Source organism: Budorcas taxicolor, chromosome 2 (genome assembly GCF_023091745.1).
Source record: "Budorcas taxicolor isolate Tak-1 chromosome 2, Takin1.1, whole genome shotgun sequence".
Lineage (NCBI taxonomy): Eukaryota > Metazoa > Chordata > Mammalia > Artiodactyla > Bovidae > Budorcas > Budorcas taxicolor.
The window spans coordinates 69643491-69669507 of NC_068911.1; the positions used below are offsets into that span (position 1 = coordinate 69643491).

At 37.5% G+C, this 26017-nt stretch overlaps 1 protein-coding gene across 1 annotated transcript in view; it reads left to right on the forward strand.

Annotated features, from left to right (window-relative positions):
* The window catches only part of TLK1 (tousled like kinase 1), a 174860-nt gene that overhangs the window by 45725 nt on the left and 103118 nt on the right, over positions 1-26017 (forward strand). Inside the window, exon 2 of the mRNA XM_052659646.1 lies at positions 16639-16757. Within this exon, the coding sequence (XP_052515606.1) occupies positions 16639-16757 (119 nt within the window). The remainder of the gene's footprint in view (positions 1-16638; positions 16758-26017) is intronic.

The following is a 26017-nucleotide window of genomic DNA, read 5'->3' on the forward strand; positions in this document are numbered from 1 at the left end:
CTGTGAGCCACCCTTATTAGTTAAAGAAAGGTGAGAATTTTTTTGCTGGGATAGCACCTTCAGGTCCACTGTGTTAACCTTCTTCTGCATAGTTACTTACTGACTGTGGATGGAGATAGCTGGGGTTGAGTCTGGAGAAAGAGAATAAATCTTTATAATTGTCTTTCCTATCACGCTTTAAGAGTCATTGTTTTAAGGAAATAACCCTATGTTCAAACAAACATTTTAGGTAGGATGGTGTTTGTTGTAGCACTGTTTTTAATAACAAAATATTAGAAACCATTTGAGTCATCAATAATAGGATAATTAAACATTAATGTACATCCTTTTAATGGAATGTTAGGTAGCCATGGAAATAATGTTCATGAAAACATAATAATGTGGCAGATTGTTTTTGTGTGATTGGAAGAACATAGGGTAGAAGGCGGTAAGCAGTGTAGTGTCTTGGGCTTCCCAGGTGGTACAGTGGTGAAAGAATCTGCCTGAGGTGCAGGAGGCACAAGAGACATGGGTTTGATCGCTGGGTCAGGAAGATCCCCTGGAGTAGGAAAAACCTACTCCAGTCCTCATCCCTGGAGAATATCACGGGCACAGGAGCCTGGCAGGCTGCAGTCCATGGGGGTCACAAAGAACCGAAGGTGACTGAACAAGTGAGGTCAACTCCTTGCACAGAACGCCGCGGTTTAGGAAGACGGTAAGCGCTGTGCTCCCTAATGTGTAATGTCCTAGACCCCCAGGTTTTGCTTGAACTTAGAGCATCATCTATTTAAGAAGGAAACAATGAAAGAAAAAAGGGAAGAAGGGAGAGAGAGTAAGAAAGAACACGAAAATATAAAATAACAGTGTAGGGTCTTGACAGTAGTAGTGGGTGCCAAGTAACTTTCTTTCTTTTTTGTTTTAACTAGTTATTTTTGGCTGTGCTCTATCTTGTTGCTGTGTGTAGGCTTTCTCTCGTTGCGGACTGCAGGGGATACTCCTTAGTTTTGGTGCCTGGGCCTCTCATTGCCCTGGCTTCTCCCACGGAGTACAGGCTCTGGGGCTCAAGGGCCTCAGTAGCTGTGGCACACAGGCTTGGTTGCCCTGGGGGCATGTGGGATCTTCCCAGACCAGGATTCGAACCTGCCTCCCCTGCATTGGCAGGTGGACTCCTGACCACTGAACCCCCAGGGAAATCCCAGATAACTTTCTGATTCTTAAATTTGCAGATGCCCTTAAAACCCAAATGTCTTTAGAAACATGTGGGAAAATATAAAAGTTACCTTTTCATTATGAGAAAAATCTAATTTATTGAAGTAGAGTGAATGTTGCAGTGAACCTTAATGTACCCATTAGGCAGCTTCAATACTCATCAATTTTAGCATAAAAGTTGAAGTTAAGTTGAAGTTAAGTTTGTAAAGAAATTCAAATTTTATTAAAATATATACATGCATTGTATTATTATGGTAGACTGATGTAATTTTAGAGAATATTCCTTCTTACATATGCAGTCACGTGCTGTCTCTGCATGCACTCTTTCTCACTCATACTCTTACCCCCTCCTTTTGGATTGTTCTTTTTGGAACACGGATGCTTAGTTGAGTGGATGTAACAAAAGGCATTAACCTCTTATTGTCTCAATCTCCTTATCTTTTAAAGAAGTATATGGTAAAATAGCAAAATAGACTAGTATTAAGATTATATATATGTGTGTGTGTATAAATGGAAGCAGAGATTGATTTTTTTTTCTAGCATGTATTTTTTAAAATTTATTTTAATTGGAGGCTGATTACTTTACAGTATTGTGGTGGTTTTTACCATACATTGACATGAATCAGCCATGGGTGTACATGTGTTCCCCATCCTGACCCTCCCTCCTCATCCCATCATCCCTCACTGTCATCCCAGTGCACCAGCCCTGAGCACCCTGTCTCATGCATTGAACCTGGACTGGCGATCTGTTTCACATGTGATAATATATATGTTTCAGTGCTATTCAGAGATTGATTTTTAAAGTAAATTATTTTAAGCTAGAGGGACAGGAGTTAGTTATGTTATTAATACATGGAAGAAATTAGGCATTGAAGTATATGCCATTCTACCTACCAGGAACTTCCAACTTCCGGGGGAAAGCTAGAAGAGAGCTTATATACATTATACATGGCAGTGTTTGCTGAGCACTTGTGTTTTAGCATACATAGATGTTTACATTATTGACTACTTAGGGTCAGGTATAGTTCAGAACTCTTCATACTAACTTGTTTTACTTTAGCAACTACAAGGTATATACTTATATTATCACCATTTTATACATAAACTGAAACATGGAGAGAGAAAGGAACTTGGCTTCCTGTGTGTGTGTACAGCTTATCTGTCTCTGTGTATGTTTTATTTTTGATGAAAGAAAAATTAACTCAGACTTTTTTTAATTTATAAGAATAAAATTGAAATAAAATTATTCTTATGCTCCAAGGTCATGACCATATAGAAGCTGAAACAAAAACTCTATGCCTTACTTCTGGTGCACAGTACATGTATTATATTAAAAGTTGGTCTTGGGTTGTCTGAATCCTTTGCTGGAAAGGTTATAAATGAAAGTGTTTAATATCTCACCCCTTATCTTTAAGGCATTTTAATCTGACTTGGAGTGATTCTAGATGAGATCTGTTTTCTCTTTATCACAGGGTTATGTTACTGAATGTATATCAATAGAATAGATTGAGGAATTTGGCTTTGCATGCTTACTTCTTTCAGTCATTGTAGGTGAAATATTTATGTGTATATATACAATACACAAATATTTGTGTAGAGAGATAGGATGGAGGTATATATGATTCAGAAATAGTTTAGTGAAACAGAATTGAATTAAGTACAGAAACACATCCATGTTAATATTGGAACATGATACATGACTAAAGACGTATTTCAAATCAGTGAGGAAATGTTGAATTTGTGAGAAATTATATTTATTAGCTATTGAAAAAAATTCTAGATATATACAGTTAAATTTTAAATGGATTAAATGTCCAAATATTAATATTTTAAATCATTATAAAAATGTAGGTGATATTTTCATTGGATTCCTGGGAGAGAAAGTTTATTAGGAAATAAGTTGGGCTACTCTTGTGATAGCTCATTTAACATGTTTATTTAACTGCCAAAAAATTAGAGTATTTGATTTTAAATAGAGGATCAGACAGTGGAATAAATGATAGAATGCAGTGTATTCACATAAATACAAAAATAGTAAGTATATCCATTAAATACATGATACAAAATACTGTATATGAAAATAGGTATGTTCTGTTTATTAACCATGCTAGAGTGGATGTTAATTTATTTATTTATTTATTTTTTTTAGAGTGGATGTTTAAAGATGAGTCAAAAGTAATTCTAGAATGTTCAACAGTGTAAACTTGTTGAATTCTTTTTGTTTCCTGTACTTTCAAATGCATTTTAAAAACTAATGAAAAGGAATGATTTAAATGGAATATTTTATCTTGTTGAAAAATTTTCTAACTTTATTATATTTCTATTTTTAATCTATAGTTCTCTGCCTTATTAGGCATAATGTGAAAAGTATTAATTCAAGAAAGACTTTACTGTTCTGTATAAATCAGTTTATCATATGTAATGTGAAAAGTAACAAAATCTAGAATAAATTAAAATATTTTCAGAGTAAAGGAAGTTTTGAATTAAAAAAAATGTGAAGTAATAGCTGAGTAGCAGTTGACTCTAATATTAAAAGTGTCTTATTGAACAAACTCATTTCTTTTACTTTTTGTTAACTGGTGTTCTGGTTTTAACCTTTTGAAAACATGCTTTCTAGATTTTTTTTTTTTTTTTTGGACCATCTGCTAAGGAAGATGAAGAGTTCAGATAATTAAAAAATGGCATAATGAAAAATTGATTCCTTGTCTAAAAATAGGTGTAAATAAAGTAATGTTGACCAACCAGAACTGCTAATATGTCCAAATGTAGGTATCCTGTTTCAGAATGACCACCTTGGGAGACCATATTTTTATAATTAACATTTATTGAGTGAGTTTGGGAATGTATGTATGAAAGAGAGGGATAGAGAGAGAAAACGTACTAGACGGGACCATGACAGACTCTAGTGGGTCAGATTGTGGTTTTATTTATGGAGAGTTGGTCTTCATAAAATAGGATGTGGTTGAGCTCTAATTTGAGTAGTGACATCTCTTGTTATATGCTTTATGTGAAGTTTTGGGTTTATGATAGATTGTGGGGAGCAGTTTAGTAAGCATAGTAGCATAGCTAGGAGATAGGTGGTTGTATTTGGGGATGGGGTTTTCTTTTATGGATGGTATGGTCTTTATAGTGTCTTCTGTAATTTTTTCTTTTTCAAAAATATAAACATTTATTGTATATTGAACAATTTAATGGATCATGGTAAAATTACCTATTCTTAAGAAAAATCTCACTTATAATTAAGGATCCAAATTTTGGATGTATCAGAAATGACAGTTTGATGTCATAAATGATTAAAACTTTTGAAATGTGTTAGCTTTAACAGGCGGAGAAGGCAATGAATGGCATCCCACTCCAGTACTCTTGCCTGGAAAATCCCATGGACGGAGGAGACTGGTAGGCTGCAGTCCATGGTGGTCGCTAAGAATCGGACACAACTCAGCAACTTCACTTTCACTTTTCACTTTCATGCATTGGAGAAGGAAATGGCAACCCACTCCAGTGTTCTTGCCTGGAGAATCCCAGGGACGGCGGAGCCTGGTGGGCTGCCATCTGTGGGGTCACACAGAGTTGGATATGACTGAAGTGACTTAGCAGCAGCAGCATCTATAACAGGAGTCAGCAAATGACCTGACTCTTGATTAAAAAAATAATCAAAAAACATTTTGTGACATGTGAAATTCAAATTTTAGTACCTATGAATAAAGTTTTATTGAAACAACAACTGCTTTTGCTTTATAATGGCAAAGCTGAGTAGTTGTGACAGAGATCCTGTATGGCATTCTCTTTACTTCCTACTGCTTTGGTTCACTACAAATTTCAGTGCTGCAGTTACAGTATTTTGGGTGCCATGTGTATTTCCAGTCTGTAATATTTAGTTTTTTTAAATAAAATTTTCAATATTTATATATGCATATACATCATGTAAGAACAAGAAAAATACAGAACAATGAACTCTGAGTGGTGTGCTTTTTAAGGCACAGTGGAGCATGTATTATTTTATTATTGAGATAGCAAAAAATTGTTCTTCTCTTTTGCAGTGACACTGTAGCTATGGTAGAAAAATAAAATAGATATTGACATTATTAGACTAAGCATACATCACAGTATTCTTAGCTTTCAAATTTTTAAAGTAACGGTCCATTTAAAATGGAACATTTCATTACAGTGTAACTTCATAAAAAGTTGAAAATGAGGCTGCCACCAAAATAAGTTTCTGAGCAACTCATTCGTTAGCCAAGCAAAGAAAGCTGTTTACTGATGGTGAGTTAATTAAATTGTGTTTGATTGCAGCAGTCAAAGCAATGTGTCCAGAGAAAATAAATCTGTTTTGGACTATTAGCTTTTTGGCAAGAACAGTTGATTTAAAAGTTGAGGACATTTGAAGCAATATCAATAGTCAGTTTAAAAACAAGGAGAAAGATTTAGAGTGGTTTTCCTGTCTCTTGATGAATCCACAGATTTTATTGATGTTATTCAGTTGTTGATTTGAGGCATCAGTACCAAGTTTGAAGTGGCAGAAAAATTAGCTTCTGTGAATAATCTGTGTAGAACAACTTCAGGTAAAAATATTTTCAAAGTTGAGAAAACACTAAGTACAATCTGAAGTGGAATCTGGTAAGATGTGCTACAACTGATAATGGTAAAAATACATGTGGAAGAGAAAAACGCTTTAGTTAGACACATTTACAAAGCTTGTAGAAATGTGAGGTGGTCAGAGCCTACTGTTATTCATTGTCCAATTCATCAGCAGGTACTTTGCTGAAAATATGTGAATTTATTACGTGTTACAGAATCAGTATTGTCAACAGTGAACTCGATTTGTTCTCATGGACTTAACTTGCACCAGCTGTGCGCATTTTTGTTAGTAGCTGAATATCCTGACTGGCTTAGCAGTGGTAACATTTTAGTGCAGTTTTTTGATTTTAGGACTGAGTTTGAGATTTTTCTGAACAAAGAGGACAGCCCTCAATCACTATTATCAAATACTGATTGGTTTTGGAAACTAACTTTTTCTATGGAGTTGAAAATATTTTAAAATGAATTTAATGTAAAATTACAAGGCATAAGAGCATTCATTTGTGAATTTAGCTGCAGTGAAGTCTTTGAGTGGTAACTGATGTTTGAATTACAAGTAACATCAAGATGCTTTATACAGTTCTCATCCTGTCAAAATGAGATCTTCATTCCCACATGAATTTGCTTGAATATATTTTCCAACCTCAAACTACAGTTCCAGCAGCATTTTTTCAGACACTGATGCAAGTGCAAAGAATGTTTCCATAATTCAGAATCAATTTGATTGTGCACCTGAGGAACTTCCATCTAACCTTCAATTGGAAGTGATTAATCTGCACTGTAATGACATACTGAAAGGCAAATATCACAAGAATAATCTAATAGACTTCTCTAACTGCCTTTGAAATAATGAATATGCTCAATTAAAATCATGTCCTTCCGGGTTAATATCAGCATACGGCAGTACTTATTTTTCAGAAAAGATTTTTTTTTCAAAGATAAATCCATAAAATCTGATTATCATTATCAGAGGAGTACTTCTATTTTGATGATGGGAAACTTGAATTAGGTGGAATGTTCCTTCGCCCCTCCAAGTCCATTCCATTAACAGACTGATCTATTATAAAATACTATATACAGATATCATTATACCCTACATTTTATCATTAGAAAATATATAGGAGGCTTTTCTCTCTTGTTACATAAGTCTCTTCATAATTTTACCCAGTGGCCTGCAAGGACCAAGATACCTTGTGATCAAGTTCTTTATAACAGTTGTGGTATCCCCTGTTCTATAGCAGTGCTTCTCAAACTTGGATGTACATAATTTTTTGAGGATCTTGTTAAAATATGGATTCTGATTTGGTAGGTCTGGGGTGGAACCCAAGGTTTTGCGTTTTATGCGTCTGAGGTGATGACAGGTGTTGGTATCAATGGACTACATTTTGAGAAGGAAAGCTCTAGTAGTCAAGTTTGTTAGATTTTTAGACAGGTATTCTAATGTTTGTTAAGCATATGTTATGTGCCAGGAGTTACACCAGGGGCTTTCGGACATACTGACTCTTTAAAATGTCACAGAAACTTGTTAGAAGGTATTAAGGACTGCAGTGAGGTTGGGAACTTGAGTAAGGGTTTTCTGTGTGTTTATTCACTCAGCCTTGTCCAACTCTTTGCAACCCCATGGGCTGTAGCCCGCCAGGCTCGTTTGTCCATGGGGATTCTCCAGGCAAGAATACTGGAGTGTGTTGCCATGCCCTCTTTCAGGGGATCTTCCCAACCCAGGGATTGAGCGCAGGTCTCCCGCATGGCAGGTGGATTCTTTAATCAGGGAAGCCCAGTAAGGGTTTTCAATTAGAAACTAATTGTTTTGTTTTCTGTTGATTGTATAGCTTCCTCTAGCACCTCATGATGGAGAAGGCGATGGCACCCCACTCCAGTACTCTTGCTTGGAAAATCCCATGGATGGAGGGGACTGGTGGGCTGCAGTCCATGGGGTCGCTAAGAGTCAGACACAACTGGGCGACTTCACTTTCACTTTTCACTTTCATGCATTGGAGAAGGAAATGGCAATCCACTCCAGTGTTCTTGCCTGGAGAATCCCAGGGACGGTGGAGCCTGGTGGGCTGCCATATATGGGGTTGCACAGAGTCAGACACGACTGACGCAACTTAGCAGCAGCAGCAGCACCTCGTGAAGGAGAGAAGAAGCTGTACATCTTAAGAAACAGAAACAGTGGGAAGCAAAGTACCACATTGGTGGCTGGTGCGATAGTAGGGACTGATGTCCTCTTCCCTGTAAATTCCATTGGGCCAGCAACCAGTGTCCAAGCCAAAGAGTGGACATAGTATGAGTGAAGTGAAAATGTTAGTTGCTCAGTCATGTCTGACTCTTTGCCAACCTATGGACTGTGGTCCGCCAGGCTCGCTCCTCTGTCCATGGTATTCTCCAGGTAAGACTACTGGAGTGGGTAGGCATTCCCTTGTGCAGGGGATCTTCCCAACCCAGGGATCGAACCCAGGTCTCCTGTATTGCAGGGAGGTTCTTTACCATTTGAGCCACAGGGAAGCCCGTAGTATGTATAGCACATACATATTTTACAAACATTTTCCTTCAATCTCTTGCCTGCCCTTTTTATAATTCATTTAAGCTAGCCAATTCAAATTTTTGACAAGTCCAATTTGTTTTTTCTGTTTTAAAATTATTTTTAAGAATTGTAAAATATACATAAATAAGATTGACCATTTTAACCATTTTAAGATATATAGTTCAGTGACTACCATCTCCAGAGCTTTGTTTATCTTCTCCAAGCAAACCTTTAACCCATTAAACACTACTTCCATATTCCCCCATGCCCCTTAACCCTTGGCATCCACCATTCTACTTTCTGTCTCTATGAATTGACTACTCTAGGAATCTTGTGTAAACAAAATCATACAGTATTTGTCTTTCTATGTCTCACATATTTCACTTAGCATAATGTCTTCGGAGCTTATTTATGTTGTAGCCTAAATTTCCTTCAGATATAGAAAGGAGATTTCCTTCATTTTTAATACCAAATAATATTTCACTTTATGTATATACCACTTTTTATTAATGCATTCATTCATTCATTGATGGACACTATGAGTGCTCTTTCCTTTTGGCTGTTAATAATAATGCTATTAATATGGATGTACAAATATCTATTTGAGTCTTTGCTTTTACCCTTTGGGAGTGAAGCTCATTCACACCTACCTCCACACACTTAAGAGGTGAAACTTTCTGGATCATGGAATAATTATGTTTTTAATTTTCTGAGGAACTGCTATACCATTTTCCATAGTGACTGCTCCAGTTTACATTACCCTCAGCAACACGCTAGAGTTCAGACTTATCCACATCCTTGCTAACACTTGTTATTTTCTGTTGTTTTCTTTGACGGTAGCCATCCTAATGGGTGTGAAATGGTATCTCATTGTGATTTTGATGTCCATTTCTTTAATCTGTTCGGCAGATGTATGTCTTCTTTGGAGAAGTGTCTGTTCAAGTTCTTTGTCCATTTTTAAATTGGATTGTTTTTGCTGTTGAATTGTAGGATGTCTTTCTATATTCTGGATGAAAAGTGAAACGGAAAGTTGTTCAGCCGTGTCCGACTCTTTGCGACCTGATGGACTATTCAGTTCAGTTCAGTCGCTCAGTCGTGTCTGACTCCTTGCGACCCCATGAACGCAGCACGCCAGGCTTCCCTGTCCATCACCAACTTCCAGAGATCACTGAAACCCATGTCCGTTGAGTCAGTGATGCCATCCATCTCATCCTCTCATCACCTTCTCCTGCCCTCAGTCTTTCCCAGCATCAGGGTCTTTTCAAATGAGTCAGCTCTTTGCATCAGGTGGCCAAAGTATTGGAGTGTCAGCTTCAACATCAGTCCTACCAGTGAACACCCAGGACTGATTTCCTTTAGGATGGACTGGTTGGATCTCCTTGCAGTCAAAGGGACTCTCAAGGGTCTTCTCCAGCACCACAATTTGAAAGCATCAATTCTTTGGCGCTCAGCTTTCTTCACAGTCCAACTCTCACATCCATACATGACCACTGGAAAAACCATAGCCTTGACTAGATGGACCTTTGTTGGCAAAGTAATGTCTCTGCTTTTGAATATGCTATCTAGGTTGGTTATAACTTTCCTTCCAAGAAGTAAGCATCTTTTAATTTCATGGCTGTGGTCACCATCTGCAGTGATTTTGGAGCCCAGAAAAATAAAGTCAGCCACTGTTTCCCCATCTATTTGCCATGAAGTGATGAGACCGGATGCCATGATCTTAGTTTTCTGAATGTTGAGCTTTAAGCCAAGTTTTTCACTCTCCTCTTTCACTTTCATCAAGAAGCTCTTCAGTACTTTTTCACTTTCTGCCATAAGGGTGGTGTCATCTCCATATCTGAGGTTATTGATATTTCTTCTGGCAATCTTGATTCCAGCTTGTGCTTCCTCCAGCCCAGCATTTCTCATGATGTACTCTGCATATAATTTAATAAGCAGGGTGACAATACACAGCCTTGACCTTTTCCTATTTGGAACCAGTCTGTTGTTCCATGTCCAGTTGTAACTGTTGCTTCCTGACCTGCATACAGATTTCTCAAGAGGCAGGTCAAGTGGTCTGGTATTGCTATCTCTTTCAGAATTTTCTACAGTTTATTGTGTCCCACACAATCAAAGGCTTTGGCCTAGTCAATAAAGCAGAAATAGATGTTTTTCTGGAACTCTCTTGATTTTTCGATGATCCAGCAGATGTTGGCAATTTGATCTCTTTTTCTTCTGCCCTTTCTAAAACCAGCTTGAACATCTGGAATTTCATGGTTCATGTTTTGCTGAAGCCTGGCTTGGAGAGTTTTAAGGATTATTTTACTAGCATGTGAGATGACTGCAAGTATGCGGTAGTTTGTGCATTCTTTGGCATTGCCTTTCTTTGGGATTGGAATGAAAACTGACCTTTTCCAGTCCTGTGGCCACTGCTGAGTTTTCCAAATTTGCTGGCATATTGAGTGCAGCATCATCACAGCCTCATCTTTTAGGATTTGAAATAGCTCAACTGGAATTCCATCACCTCCACTAGCTTTGTTCATAGTGATGCTTCCTGAGGCCCACTTGACTTCACATTCCAGGATGTCTGGCTCTATCTAGGTGAGTGATCACACCATCATGACTATTATGGAGTGGCCATCATAGTCAACAAAAGAGTCTGAAATGCAGTACTTGGATGCAGTCTCAAAAATGACAGAATGATCTCTGTTCGTTTCCAAGCAAACCACTCAATATCACAGTTATCCAAGTCTGTGCCCCAACCAGTAACGCTGAAGAAGCTGAAGTTGAACGGTTTTATGAAGACCTGCAAGACCTTTTAAAACTAACACCCAAAAAAGATGTCCTTTTCATTATAGGGGACTGGAATGCAAAAGTAGGAAGTCAAGAAACACCTGGAGTAACAGGCAGATTTGGCCTTGGAATGCGGAATGAAGCAGGGCAAAGAGTAATAGAGTTTTGCCAAGAAAATGCTTTGGTCGTAGCAAACACCCTCTTCCAACAACACAAGAGAAGACTCTACACATGGACATCACCAGATGGTCAACACTGAAATCAGATTGATTATATTCTTTGCAGCCAAAGATGGAGACGCTCTATACAGTCAGCAAAAACAAGACCGGACTCAGATTATGAGCTCCTTATTGCCAAATTCAGACTGAAATTGAAGAAAGTGGAGAAAACCACTAAACCATTCAGGTATGACATAAATCAAATCCTTTTGATTTATGATTTATCCCTTTGATTTTTTACAGTGGAAGTGAGAAATAGATTTAAGGGACTAGATCTGATAGAGTGCCTGATGAACTATGGACGGAGGTTCATGACATTGTACAGGAGACAGGAATCAAGACCATCCCCAAGAAAAAGAAATGCAAAAAAGGAAAGTAGCTGTCTGAGGAGGCCTTACAAATAGCTGTGAAAAGAAGAGAGGCGAAAAGCAAAGGAGAAAAGGAAAGATGTACCCATTTCAATTCAGAGTTCCGAAGGATAGCAAGAAGAGAGAAGAAAGCCTTCCTCAGGGATCAATGCAAAGAAATAGAGGAAAACAATAGAATGGGAAAGACTAGAGATCTCTTCAAGAAAATTAGACATACCAAGGGAACATTTCATGCAAAGATGGGCTCAATAAAGGACAGAAATGGTAGGGACCTAACGGAAGCAGAAGATATTAAGAGGTGGAAAGAATACATAGAAGAACTGTACAAAAAAGGTCTTCACGACCCATGGACTAGAGTCTGTAGAATTCTCCAGGCCAGAATACTGGACTGGGTAACCTTTCCCTTCTCCAGGGGATCTTCCCAACCCAGGGATTAAACCCAGGCCTCTCATATTGCAATCTCTAGGTAGCAATCCATTATGAGACATAGGACTTGCAGATGTTTTCTCACATTTACTTTGATAGTATCCTTTTAAGAGGGTTAAGAGGTAGTAAGACAAGAAGTTCCCAAGTGGCAAGAGGAAATACACCACAAGTGGCAGGCCTTTTCCCTTCTCTGTTGAGGATAGCTGGTTCTGCCTCAACTTAATTTTTCTCAAACCTTGAGCTAACCAATGGGTTTTTCTTATGTAAATGTTTTCCTTAAGCTATGTTGATGAAACTATGTATTTGCTTTGCAATCTGCCTTTCTTCAAATTGGTTCAGCCTAAGACTAACTTTTTTTTTTTTCTTTTCTCAAACGTGGTTCAACGAGCCAGTATTCCGGTCTTTTGGGGAGGGCAGGGCGGGGAGGGCGGAGAGTGACACACCTTGTGGTATTCTATCTTAAAAATGCATATTGTGGGACTGGGGCCTGGTGAAACTCCCTGAGCCTTGAGGTTTCTCTCTTATCTGATGAGCAGCTTGCTAACAGACATATGCCTTGCTAAAAACTACAATGGGGTGTTCTTTCTGCCCCCTTCTGATGTCTGTCAGAAGCTTTCTCTATTTTACCTTTAATAAAATTGTTACACAAAGAGCTCTGAGTGTTAAGCCTCGTCTCTAGCACCGGATCGAAATCCTCTCCTCCAAAGGTCTTGAAGCCTTTGTAGCACACGGCTCGTATCTGCAACATTTCACTTTGATGCACAGAAGTGATTTAGTTTTTTAAAAAATGCTTTTAATATTTATTTTTACTTATTTATTTGGCTGCGCCAGCTCTTAGTTCAGATGTGGGATCTAGTTCCCTGACCAAGGATTGAACCCCGGTCCCTTGCATTGGGAGCTTAGAACATTAGCCACTGGACCACCAGGGAAGTTAATTTTGATAAAGTCCAGCTACATGTATTTTCTTTTGTTGCTGAGCTTTTGTTTTTATATCGAAGAAGTCATTGCCAGATCCAGTGTCATGAAGATTTTCCCTTGTTTTCTTCTGTGAGTTTTATAGTTTCAGGTCTTTATATTTAAGTATTTGATCCATTTTGAGTTAATTTTTGTATTTGATGTTAGGAAAGTGTTCAGCTTAACATTTTTGCATGTAGATATCCAGTCTTTCCAGGGCTGTTTGTTGAAAAGATTGTTTTTTCCCCCATGGAGTGGTCTTTGCACTCTTATTTCTGGGCTCTCTGTTTTATTCCATTGGTTTACATGTTTGTCTTTATATTAATACTATATATATCTATTGCTCCTGAGAAACCCACCAAAACTATTGGTGAATGCAGAATTTTGCTGCTTCTGTTTTTTGACAAATGGTGATTAATAAAACAAGAAAAGCATATGGGAAAAAATTCTGACCCCTACCAATTGATGCTTTTGAACTGTGGCGTTGGAGAAGACTCTTGAGTCCCTTGGACTGCAAGGAGATCCAACCAGTCCATTCTGAAGGAGATCAACCCTGGGATTTCTTTGGAAGGAATGATGCTAAAGCTGAAACTCCAGTACTTTGGCCACCTCATGCGAAGAGTTGACTCATTGGAAAAGACTCTGATGCTGGGAGGGATTGGGGGGAGGAGAAGAAGGGGACAACAGAGGATGAGATGGCTGGATGGCATCACTGACTCGATGGACGTGAGTCTGAGTGAACTCCGGAAGATGGTGATGAACAGGGAGGCTTGGCGTGCTGCGATTCATGGGGTTGCAAAGAGTTGGACATGACTGAGCGACTGAACTGAAGTGAAGTGAACCATACACAAATATTAATTTAGGATAAATCATAGACCTAAGCGGAAAAACGTAAAACTTAAAAAGATTATGTTTTTTCACTTTGGGACATGCAAAGTTTTCTTGGTAATAGAAAGATAATAACCATAAATAGAAAAATTAGATATTTTCCCTTCAAAATTAAACATTTCTGCTCCTCAAATCATTATGAAGAACATGGATAAAAATCAAAGATTTAAAATGTTTTTCCTGTCTGTCAACCGACAGTGGGTTTTTTAAGATTTATTTTGTTTTGGTTGTGGCGTGTCTTCATTGCTGCATCCACGCCTTCTCTGGTTGGGGCAGCAGGGGCTGCTCTTTGTTTTGGGGGGCAGGCTTCTGGTTGCAGTGATTGCTCTTGTGGAGCACAGGCTCTAGGCATGCGGACTTCGATAGTTGCAGCACGTTGCCTCAATACTTGCAGCTTGTAGGCTGTAGAATGCTGACTGACTGGTTGTGGCTCACGGGCTTAGTTGCTCTGTGGCATGTGGGATCTTCCTGGACCAAGGATTGAGCTGGTATATTGCAGTGCAAGGTGGCTTCTTACCCACTGGATGACCACGGAAGGCCCTGACAGTGACTATTTCTGATGTAGTAGCAGGATCGGGAAAAAAGGAAGTACTGATGATACTTGAAAGTACATTGTCAGGAGTATACTTATGATAGAAACCAGATTCTCGGGACCTAAAACTAGTTAGAGTTATAAATCACCAGTGTAAGGAAATAATTAAATTTTCTGATATTAATTGCATGAAATTCAAGCTTCAGTTTGTTTTTTATTTTAAAGGCATATGTGAGACAGAAGGAGGCAGGGAGGGGAGAGACGCACAAGAGAACAGGGATCTGTGCAGATGCAAGATTTCTTGAATATTAAGGAATAGGATCAAAAACAAGAAATGAAGGCTTTAGGCTTTTGGACTTAGCTACCTTTTTGTCTAAGATGGAAGAATGAAGAATGGACAGAGAAGATACATACAGGCACAGAAATGCTAATAAACATGGAATGGTGGCCATTATCCCTCCAGCCCTCCATCCGAATGAAAGTGGAAGGTAATGAGGGAACTTCAAAGAGTTAAGGACTATAGGAATAGCTCTTAACTTTTAGGAGGAAAACATCAGGGTGTGTGAAAGGGGTGTAAGGTAGTTTGAAAATGTTCCACATGTGGTTCTGGATTCTGATAATATCCTCCAGCTCCCTTTGACTCACTTAGGTCACTCCTAAAGTTTTATCAGTAGAGAATTAGCAGATATGGAGGAGAGGATTTTTAAGAGTTTAATTTAACTTTAACTAGAATTTGTGGTGCTTTAGTCTCCTTAGTTGAAATTACATGAGGGAGTTCATTTTCCCCTCTTTAATTCTTAGAGTTATTATTTAATAATAGGTGTTACCTCAGTGATCTGCTTGATATTTGTGTGTGTTTTGTGTCTGCCTGCTAGAAACTGAAAACAGTGTACAAAAAAATCTTTGGACGTGACGGTAATAAGAGTCTTCCCCGTTTTAAATACAGTTAGTCATAAATTGAGTGCTTCCCAGGTGGCTTAATGAAAAAGAATCCGCCTGCCAAGCAGGAGACATGGATTTGATCCCTGGATTGGAAAGGTCTCCTGGAGAAGGATATGGCAACCTACTTCAATATTCTTGCTTGGGAAATCCCATGGACAGAGAGCCTGGCGGGCTACAGTCCATGGGGTTGCAAAGAGTCGGACCATGACCTAGCAACTAAATAACAACAAAACAACCAAGTCATGAGTTATATATAAGCAAAGTATTTAAGTAGTAATACCACTTAGTGCAAAATTCTGTATAAGCTTAGAGTAGGGAGATTACATTATGAGAAGTGATGTTTTTTCAAACTGTGGACTTGGATCCACTAATGGCTCATCAAATTAGTTTAATACCTTACAAACAGCATTTTTTTCTTTTTAATGGATTAGAATAGACTTGAAAATATTGGAGCTTGCAGCATATAGTAATAAACAGTTGTGAAACTTTTAATATAAAATGTATGCATGTGTGTGTTGATTTGGGTGAAAATATATTTGTTACTGTGGATTCCAGTCAAAAAGTGTTGGAAATCCACCATAGGTTATTTTGATAGATAATTGTGGACATTATAAAAACCTTTAAAGTCCTTACATTCATCTGCTTTTGGAATTCGTTAAGTTTATATTTACATTTCAACTAATTGTTGTTCAGTTATGTCTGACTCTTTGTGATCAGATGGGCTGCAGCACACCAGGCTTCCCTATCCTTCACTATCCCTCGGAGTTTTCTCAAATTCATGTCCATTGAGTTCATGATGCCATCCAACCATCTCATCCTCTGTTGCCCCTTCTCTTCCTGCCCAGCATCAGGGTCTTTTCCAAGAGTTGGCTCTTCACATCAGGTGGCTAAAGTACTGGGGCTTCAGCTCAGTATCTGTCCTTCCACTGAATATACAGGGATGATTTCTGTTTGATCTCCTTGTTGTCCAAGGGACTCTCAAGAATCTTCTCCAGTACCACAGTTCAGAAGCATCAATTCTTCAGCACTCAGCCTTCTTTATGATCCAAATCTTACATCCATACATGACTACTGGAAAACTATAGCTTTGACTATATGGACCTTTGTTGGAAAAGTGATGGCTCTGCTTTTTAATATGCTGTTTAGGTTTGTCATAGCTAATTCCATAAATATATTTTAGATATAAGTATATAAATACATATGTAAGTGTGCTTTTTTTTGTTTTCTTTTTTTTTTTTTTGGTCTTAATAGGTGCAATGGATGAGCTTCATAGTCTGGATCCAAGAAGGCAAGAATTATTGGAAGCTAGATTTACAGGAGTTGCAAGTGGGAGCACGGGGAGCACGGGCAGTTGCAGTGTTGGAGCTAAAGTGAGTAAAATTGTAATCTCTATTTGACATTTTTTCTTTATATTAAAATATGCATATTTTGTAAAGGATTTATATTTAACAGCAAGTTAGTACTTAATATTATTTTTATAATGTATAGGAAAACATCCAGTGTTTTTATACCTGATTTCTAGTATAGCATACTATATTTTGCATACGATTTTGCAAAAAGGCAAAATGGTTGTCTGAGGAGGCCTTACAAATAGCTGAAAAAAAGAAAAGTGAAAGTGAAAAGGAAAGATATACCCATCTGAATGCAGAGTTCCAAAGAATAACAAGGAGAGATAAGAAAGCCTTCCTCAGTGATCAATGCAAAGAAATCGAGGAAAACAACAGAATGGGAAAGACTAGAGATCTCTTCAAGAAAGTTAGAGACACCAAGGGAACATTTCATGGCAATGATGGGCTCAATAAAGGACAGAAATGGTATGGACCTAACAGAAGCAGAAGATATTAAGAAGAGGTGGCAAGAATACACAGAACTATACAAAAGAGATCTTCATGACCCAGATAATCATGATGGTGTGATCACTCACCTAGAGCCAGACATCATGGAATGCGAAGTCAAGTGGGCCTTAGAAGCATCACTACAAACAAAGCTAGTGGAGGTGATGGAGTTCCATTTGAGCTATTTCAGATCCTAAAAGATGATGCTGTGAAAGTGTTGTACTCAATATGCCAGCAAATTTGGGAAACTCACCAGTGACCACAGGACTGGAAAAGGTCAGTTTTCATTCCAGTCCCAAAGAAATGCAATGCCAAAGAATGCTCAAACTACCGCGCAATTGCACTCATTGCACATGCTAGCAAAGAAATGCTCAAAATTCTGCAAGCCAGGCTTCGACAGTATGTGAACTGTGAACTTGCAGATGTCCAAGCTGGATTTAGAAAAGGCAGAGGAACCAGAGATTAAATTGCCAATATCCGTTGGATCATCAAAAAAGCAAGAGAGTTCCAGAAAAATACCTACTTCTGCTTTATTGACTATGTCAAAGCCTTTGTGTGGATCACAACAAACTGTGGAAAATTCTTAAAGAAATGGGAATGTCAGACCGCCTTACCTTCCTCCTGAGAAGTCTGTATGCAGGTTTCTGTATACAGTTAGAACTGGACAGAAGCAACAGTTAGAACTGGACATGGAGCAATGGACTGGTTCCAGATGGGGAAAGGAGTACATCAAGGCTGTATATTGTCACCCTGCTTGTTTACCTTATATGCAGAGTACATCATGAGAAATGCCAGGCTGGATGAAGCACAAGCTGGAGTCAAGATTGTTGGGAGAAATATCAATAACCTCAGATATGCAAATAACATTACATTTATGGCAGAAAGCAAAGAACCAAAGAGACTCTTGATGAAAGTAAGAGGAGAGTGAAAAAGTTGGCTTAAAACTCAACATTCAGAAAACTAAGATCATGGAATCTGATCCCATCACTTCATGGCAAATACATGGGGAAACAATGGAAACAGTACAGACTTTATTTTGGGGGGCTACAAAATCACTGCAGATGGTGACAGTAGCTATGAAATTAAAAGACGCTTGCTTTTTGGAAGAAAAGCTATGAGCAGCCTAGACGGCATATTAAAAAGCAGAGACATTACTTTGCCAACAAAGGTCCATCTAGTCAAAGCTATGGTTTTTCCAGTAGTCATGTATGGATGTGAGAGTTGGACTATAAAGAAAGCTTAGCGCTGAAGAATTTATGCTTTTGAAATGTGTTTGAAAAGACTCTCGAGAGTCCTTTGGACTGCAAGGAAATCAAACCAGTCAATCCTAAAGGAAATCAGTCCTGAGGATTCAATGGAAGGACTGATGCTGAAATTGAAACTCCAATACTTTGGCCACCTGATGGAAAGAACTGACTCATTGGAAAAGACCCTGATGCTGGGAAAGATTGAAGACAGGAGGAGAAGAGGATGACAGAGGATAAGATGTTTGGATGCCATCACCGATTGGATGGACATGAGTTTGAGCAAGCTGAGGGAGTTGGTGGTGGACAGGGGAGCCTGGCGTGCTGCAGTCCATGGGGTTGCAAAGAGTCAGATACGACTGAGCGACTGAACTGATACTGTATTTTGAGTATTTATGTTGTAATTTAGCATAATAGGTTTCAAGAGTGAAAATGAATTTGGTAGAGGCACTGTCTTTCTCCCATTGCATAATTTTCACCTTTCCTTATCCTTTTTGTTTCTTCTTTGCCCCTGTAACTCATGTTCCTGTTATATATGTTCCTATCTGTACAGTAATCCACTGCTGCTACCTGCTGTATAAAATGAATAGTGTATCTGTTATGGCTTCCAGTGATAGATATCAGGTTATCTCCAACTCCCTGCTACCTCACATTGTGGTGAATTTGTTGTAACTGTTCTCTTTTGTGACTTTGTAAACATTTTTTTAAGATATATTCCTAACAGCAGAATTAATAGAGCATAGGAATGGCACCCCACTCCAGTACTCTTGCCTGGAAAATCGCGTGGACAGAGGAGCCTGGAAGGCTGCGGTCTGTGGGGTCGCTGAGTGAAAGCGACTTCACTTTCACTTTTCACTTTCACGCATTGGAGAAGGAAGTGGCAACCCACTCCAGTGTTCTTGCCTGGAGAATCCCAGGGACGGGAAAGCCTGGTGCGCTGCCGTCTATGGGATCGCAGAGTCGGACACGACTGAAGCGACTTAGCAGCAGCAGCAGCAGGACATGTATAGATTTAAATTGACTAAATAGTGTGTGCTATTTATAACGGTTGTGTGAAACTAATTTGCATTCAGCAGAGTGCATGAGTATTTCTGTATCATTGTATCCAAGAAACCCTTGGCATCATCCAGATTCCTCATGCTTGATAGCCCAGAAGGTATATTTTGCTGTGCTGTTGTGCTGTGTGTCTTGCTGGGTTGCTGGGCTGTGCTAAGTCACTTTATCATGTCTGACTCTTTGCTACTCCATGTAACCCACAAGACTTCTCTGTCCACGGAGTTTTCTGGGCAAGGATACTGGAGTAGGTTGCCAGGGGTTTTTCTCCACCCAGGGATGAAACCCATGTCTCTTTGGTCTCCTGTATAGTTTAGCATCAGAGCCACTCTTTCTCATATGTCCCTTGTATATTCTGCATAGTCCATGTTGATTACATCAGTTCAGTTCAGTTCAGTTCAGTTCAGTCACTCAGTTGTGTCCGACTCTTTGCAACCCCATGAATCGCAGCACGCCAGGCCTCCCTGTCCATCACCATCTCCCGGAATTCATTCAGACTCACGTCCATCGAATCCATAATGCCATCCAGCCATCTCACCCTCGGTCGTCCCCTTCTCCTCCTGCCCCCAATCCCTCCCAGCATCAGAGTCTTTTCCAATGAGTCAACTCTTCACATGAGGTGGCCAAAGTACTGGAGTTTCAGCTTTAGCATCATTCCTTCCAAAGAAATCCCAGGGTTGATCTCCTTCAGAATGGACTGGTTGGATCTCCTTGCAGTCCAAGGGACTCTCAAGAGTCTTCTCCAACACCACAGTTCAAAAGCATCAATTCTTTGGCGCTCAGCCTTCTTAACAGTCCAACTCTCACATCCATACATGACCACAGGAAAAACCATAGCCTTGACTAGACGGACCTTGTTCGCAGAGTAATGTCTCTGCTTTAGAATATACTATCTAGGTTGGTCATAACTTTTCTTCCAAGGAGTAAGCGTCTTTTAATTTCATGGCTGCAAGTCACCATCTGCAGTGTTTTGGAGCCCAAAAAAACAAAGTCTGACACTGTTTCCCCATCTATTTCCCATGAAGTGATGGGACCAGATGCCATGATCTTTGTTTTCTGAATGTTGAGCTTTAAGCCAACTTTTTCGCTCTCCTCTTCCACTTTCATCAAGAGGCTTCACTTTCTGCCATAAGGGTGGTGTCATCTGCATATCTGAGGTTATTGATATTTCTCCCGGCAATCTTGATTCCAGCTTGTGTTTCTTCCAGTCCAGCGTTTCTCATGATGTACTCTGCATAGAAGTTAAATAAGCAAGGTGACGATACACAGCCTTGACGTACTCCTTTTCCTATTTGGAACCAGTCTGTTGTTCCATGTCCAGTTCTAACTGTTGTTTCCTGACCTGCATACAGATTTCTCAAAAGGCAGGTCAGGTGGTCTGCTATTCCCATCTCTTTCAGAATTTTCCACAGTTTATTGTTCTCCACACAGTCAAAGGCTTTGATAACTTCTCTCATTTTGTCATGTCTGTTAACTTTTTTTATGGTATCCATCATATCCACCATAAATATAGTATAGAACTCTTTAATGTTGTTATATTCAAACTCACTAATTCTTTTTTGCTTTATGGTATATAGCTTAGTATACCAAATTTTGGTTTTACTAAGAAAAACAGTTGTCAGCATTAACCATCTAGGTCAAATAGACCTTTTTGCTATGTTTATATTTTGTTATTTTTCTAATTTTCAGCAATAAGAAAAAAATATAATAGCAACTTTATTAGAAATTTTAATATGAATTTAAACATACTTAAAAATCTCTTTGTATCAAGTAAATCTTGGTGCACAAACATCATAAAAGTTGAAGGATATTGTTATGCATCCTTTGAGCTTAAAAATAGCCCAGGTTCTTGTTGTAGAACGTTGTATGATGAAGTCCTTCAGCTGAATGAATTAATGGATGAGAATACTGTGTTTCCCTTTTTCCTCCCCTTAGAAATGTATTGTCCTTTTCATTGATTCTTGAATTTGAGAAAATTCATGTATGATATTGTCATTTGAAGACTCAGATTTTATTAATATGTTTATTGTCACCATCATCAATTTTAGGTGCTGTTACCTCTTTATATTTATTTTCTGATCTGTGTAATAAACATAAATTATCATCTGTCATTTTCTTCTCTGATTGTCTTAAGTAGAAAATGAAAATTTTTTATTAGCTGGAGTTGATAAAAGCTAAAATCAGACTCCAAAGATAGTTTCTTAGTCATTATATGTTTTTGAAAGATGCAGTACTTTGAGGTAAAGAAAATAACTTTATAATTTATTTATAAATTTATTTTTATAACTTATTTCACTATTGCATCATCCTTTTAGGCATTAAATCTGTATTGTCTTTCTATTTCTACTATAGTAAATTATCATGAAGTTGCTCAAGACAGTACTCATTGATTATCTTATAATTCTATAGCATCCAAAGTCTGAGACAAGTCTCACTGGGCTAAAATCAAGCTGTCTGTGTTGCTGCATGTCTTTCTGGGGGCTTGAAGGAGGATCGATTTGCCATGCCTTTTCCAGCTGTGAGAGGCTGCCTGCATTCCTTGGCTGGTGGTGTCCTTCCTGCATGTTCAGAGCCAGCAGTGTTTCATCTCTCTTACTCTTCTTTGACAATCATATGTAATGGACTGTAGCCTAGAAGGGCTCTTCACTTTTAACTGCTAATATGATTAGATTGGGCCCACCCCAGTCTGGATAATCTGGTATAATTTCGCCATTTCAAAATTCTCATCCTTACTCACATCTGCAGAGTCCCTTTTGCCATATACAATAACATTCTGGTGTTTAGGGCATGGACATCACCGGGGAGCCAATATTCTGCCTATCATATCATCATTCTTCCATTTTAGAGGCTTCTCTTTGTTTCAGCATACTTGAATAATTGATGAACAATAAGTAATGACTTCCTTTTATGATATAACAACAAAATATAGGAAAAATAAGATCAGTAAGATCCCATAATGTATTTTGGATTTATGAAAGCCGGTGGACATCTGGTAATTAATTGCAGGCTAGAATGTGTTATATTCTATTAAAAATAAGTTCCTGTTTTTATTCTGTGGATGGTCTCAAAGAATAAAAGTCCTGAAATATTAATTATTACAAACTGACTTGAATAAGAAGCCAGAAAGCTAAAGTTGGGTCCAGTGGACTCTGATGGTATTCTAAAAGTCAAATTCTTCTTCCCCACCTGTGAGGCAAAAACACAGTTCCTTCTGTTTTATAGTTTTATATTTATTCTTTAGCCCGTTGAGGCCTTATCTTTTATATAATATTGATAAAGATCAGGTTTTATTTTTCTCCACGTAGTAAACCAGTTTTCTCCACTTCTTAAATCATCCATATTTTCCTACTGATGTGTGATGCGCCTGTATTATATGTTGATTTGCCGTGTGTATGTTCTGAGCTGTCTGAAATTTGCCTTACGTTCCAGTGGTCTTTCTGTGTTCTTCTGTCAGTATCACATAAAGAATATGGTTGTGTTTTGGTACATCTTGTTTCTGCGGTAAAGCAAGTCTCTCCTTTAATCTTCTTTTGTTAGGTTGACTCAATTGTTCATGGATCTTTATTCCCTCGTGTAAAATTTGAGCATGTCTTTAGTTGTTAGCACTTGGGGATTATTCTTCTTTAATAACTCATTTGTATCTTTTTTCTTTAAAGATCAAATGGAATTTTTGTCCTAAATGCAGATTGATTTGGGGAGTATTGAAATGTTTATAAGATTAGGTTGTCCCATCTAAGTACATGAAATGTCTCTCCATTTGTTCAGTTCTCTCTGTAGAGTTCTACAGAATTTTTGGCTGTTTTAATGAATTTTTCGGGCTTATTTCTGGATCCTTGAAGGTTTTTGTGGCTGAAGTATTTTTTATTATATTTTCTAGTTGGCTCTTGGTGACCTAGGAGGTTTTTTATTTTTATAGGCTGGTGTTGTATTTAGTAGTCTTACTTTGGTCTCTCTTATTGGTTGTACTACTTTGTTGATTATTTACATTTGTCCAAGAGAAATAGTTATTTTCCCCAGATTACAGTTTTATTTCTTATACTTCATATATGTGTGTGTGTGTGTGTTGGTCATGAGCTTCAGTACTATGTCTTGTCCTGTTCTAGAGGAATCATCTTAAGTTTCTCCATTAAATGTAATGTTTGCTGTAGGTTACGTGTATATAACCATGACCACGGAGCAAAAGAGCTTTTCCATTCCTGGTTACTTCAGAATTTTTTGTTCATTTGTTTTAAAAATAGTAAGTATAACAAATTTTGAAAAACATTGAACTTTGTATTTCTGGGATAAACCCAACTTGGTTATGATATACCATTTTAAAAATATTTTATTAGATTTAATACATGACTAGCTATTTTAGTTAGGATTTGTACATTTATGGTTGTAACAGAAATAGATGCACTGACCTGAAGAGTACTATTTTAGTGAGTTTTGACAAATGTATACACTTGTAGTAATCCACATCCTTTTAAGATATAGAACATTTTCATCACCTTGTCTGTTTTATAAAACAGTATCACACTAGTCCCATAAAGTGAACTATTTTTTTGCTATTTTCAATTTTTTCAACATCGTATATGTGGTAGAAAATGTTCATGGGAAGATGAATAGACGTTTACCTGTAAAACTGTCTTGTCCTGGGGTTTGTTGTGAAGAAAGGTCTTTCACTATCATTTAAATTTCATTAATATTAGTTTATTAATCTATTTCAGTTAAGCTTTTCAGACTTATTAGTGGATAGTTATAACACTTTAAAAAAATCTCAGTTCTTATTCATTTCTGTTTATTCTTTCAGATTCTACTTTTCTGTTCATTCCTGCCAGAGTCCTAATTAAGTAACTGTTTCAAAGAATTTGGTTTTAATCTGTTTCACTTTATTTTCCCCATTGATTTCTGTCATCATAATTTACTTGTTGGATTTGCTCTGTGGCTCTTCTTCCAGCTGTTGAGTTGAATGAGTTAGATTATTTATATGGCAACATAATTAATATACAATAAAATGTATGGATTTAAAGTGACTTGTGCTGTAAGTTTTGTGAATGCATAAAATTGTGTAACCTCCACCACAATTAGGATGTAAAATAGTTCTCAAAATATTCCCCCATGCCCTTTTGTACTCTCCCTTTTAGGTTGCCTCTGGTAACCACTGATTTATTTACTGTTTTTATAGTTTTGCCTTTGCAAGCCTGTCATACAAACGGAGTCAGTATTGTAAATCTGTAGCCTTAGATTCTGACTTCTTTTATCTTAGGAAAATGCATTCTTTTGAGATTCATCCATTGTTGTAATATTATCAATAGTTAATTTTTATTGTTAAATAGTGTTCTATTGTATAAAATATTGATATATTGATACATTTGTTTTTTAAATATTATTAAAATATAGTTGATTTACAGTGTTGTGTTTCAGATGTACAGCAAAGTGAATTCAGTTATACATGCATACATATTTATATTTTCTTTAGATTCAATTCCATTATAGATTATTACAAGATACTGAGTATAGTTCCCTCTGCTATAGAGTAGGTTCTTGTTGGTTATCTGTTTTTTATACTGCAGTGTGTAAAAATAAACCACAATTTTTTTACATCCATTTCTACTAGATAAAGAACATCTAGGTTATTTTAAGTATTTTAAGGATTACAAATACACTTACTATAAACATTTGTATATTCACTCCTCTTAAGTTTAGTTATTTTGAGCTCTTTTGTTACAGAATTACATTTTTTGCATTGCTTTTTGAAAATACAGTTTGTGTGACATCAGTCCTGAAATGTGCCATGTTTTATAAACATTTCATATCTAATAGCTTCTAATTGTATTAGTTCAGATCTTGGATATCTCTTTGTATTGTCAGCTTGAGTTATCTTTTTTTGAGGGAGATATTTTAAAATCTTTAATTGTGATTATTGAGGTATGCATTTCAGCTTATCAATTTTGGCTTGATGTATTTTGATGCTACCTTTTTACATGCATATATCTTTTTTGGTTCTTTTCATGACTACATAATTATTTTTTAGAAAATATTTGTTTTTTTAGATCCTCAGCTTTGTTTTGGTTCATATTTGTCTTAGGTATGTTTTTCTGTTCCTTTATTTTTAATTGTGTCTGCTAGACAGTATGTTTCCTTTTTTGGACGGAAAATGAGCATTTTTCTCAAATGGTGGATTCAGTCCGTTACACCTATTATAATTATTTTTATTTTCTGACTTGGTTCTGCCATCTGTTGGTTGATATCTTCTAATTGATATCTTCTTGACTTTCATTCCCTTCCACTCCTTGCTTTCCATTGGACAGATGCAGTTTTTCCTGATGTTTTAAAGGTTATATGTTAAAAAAAGTTACGTATTCTATTTTTAGTTTTATGATGAAACTCTTTAATCATTTATTTCTGTTCTCTCTCTAACTGGTACTTATGCATTCCTGCATGGTCCCCTCTGCCCACCCGCCTCCCCCACCTTTTTGAAACAACTTTTTACTTTGAAAAGTAATACTATACTTA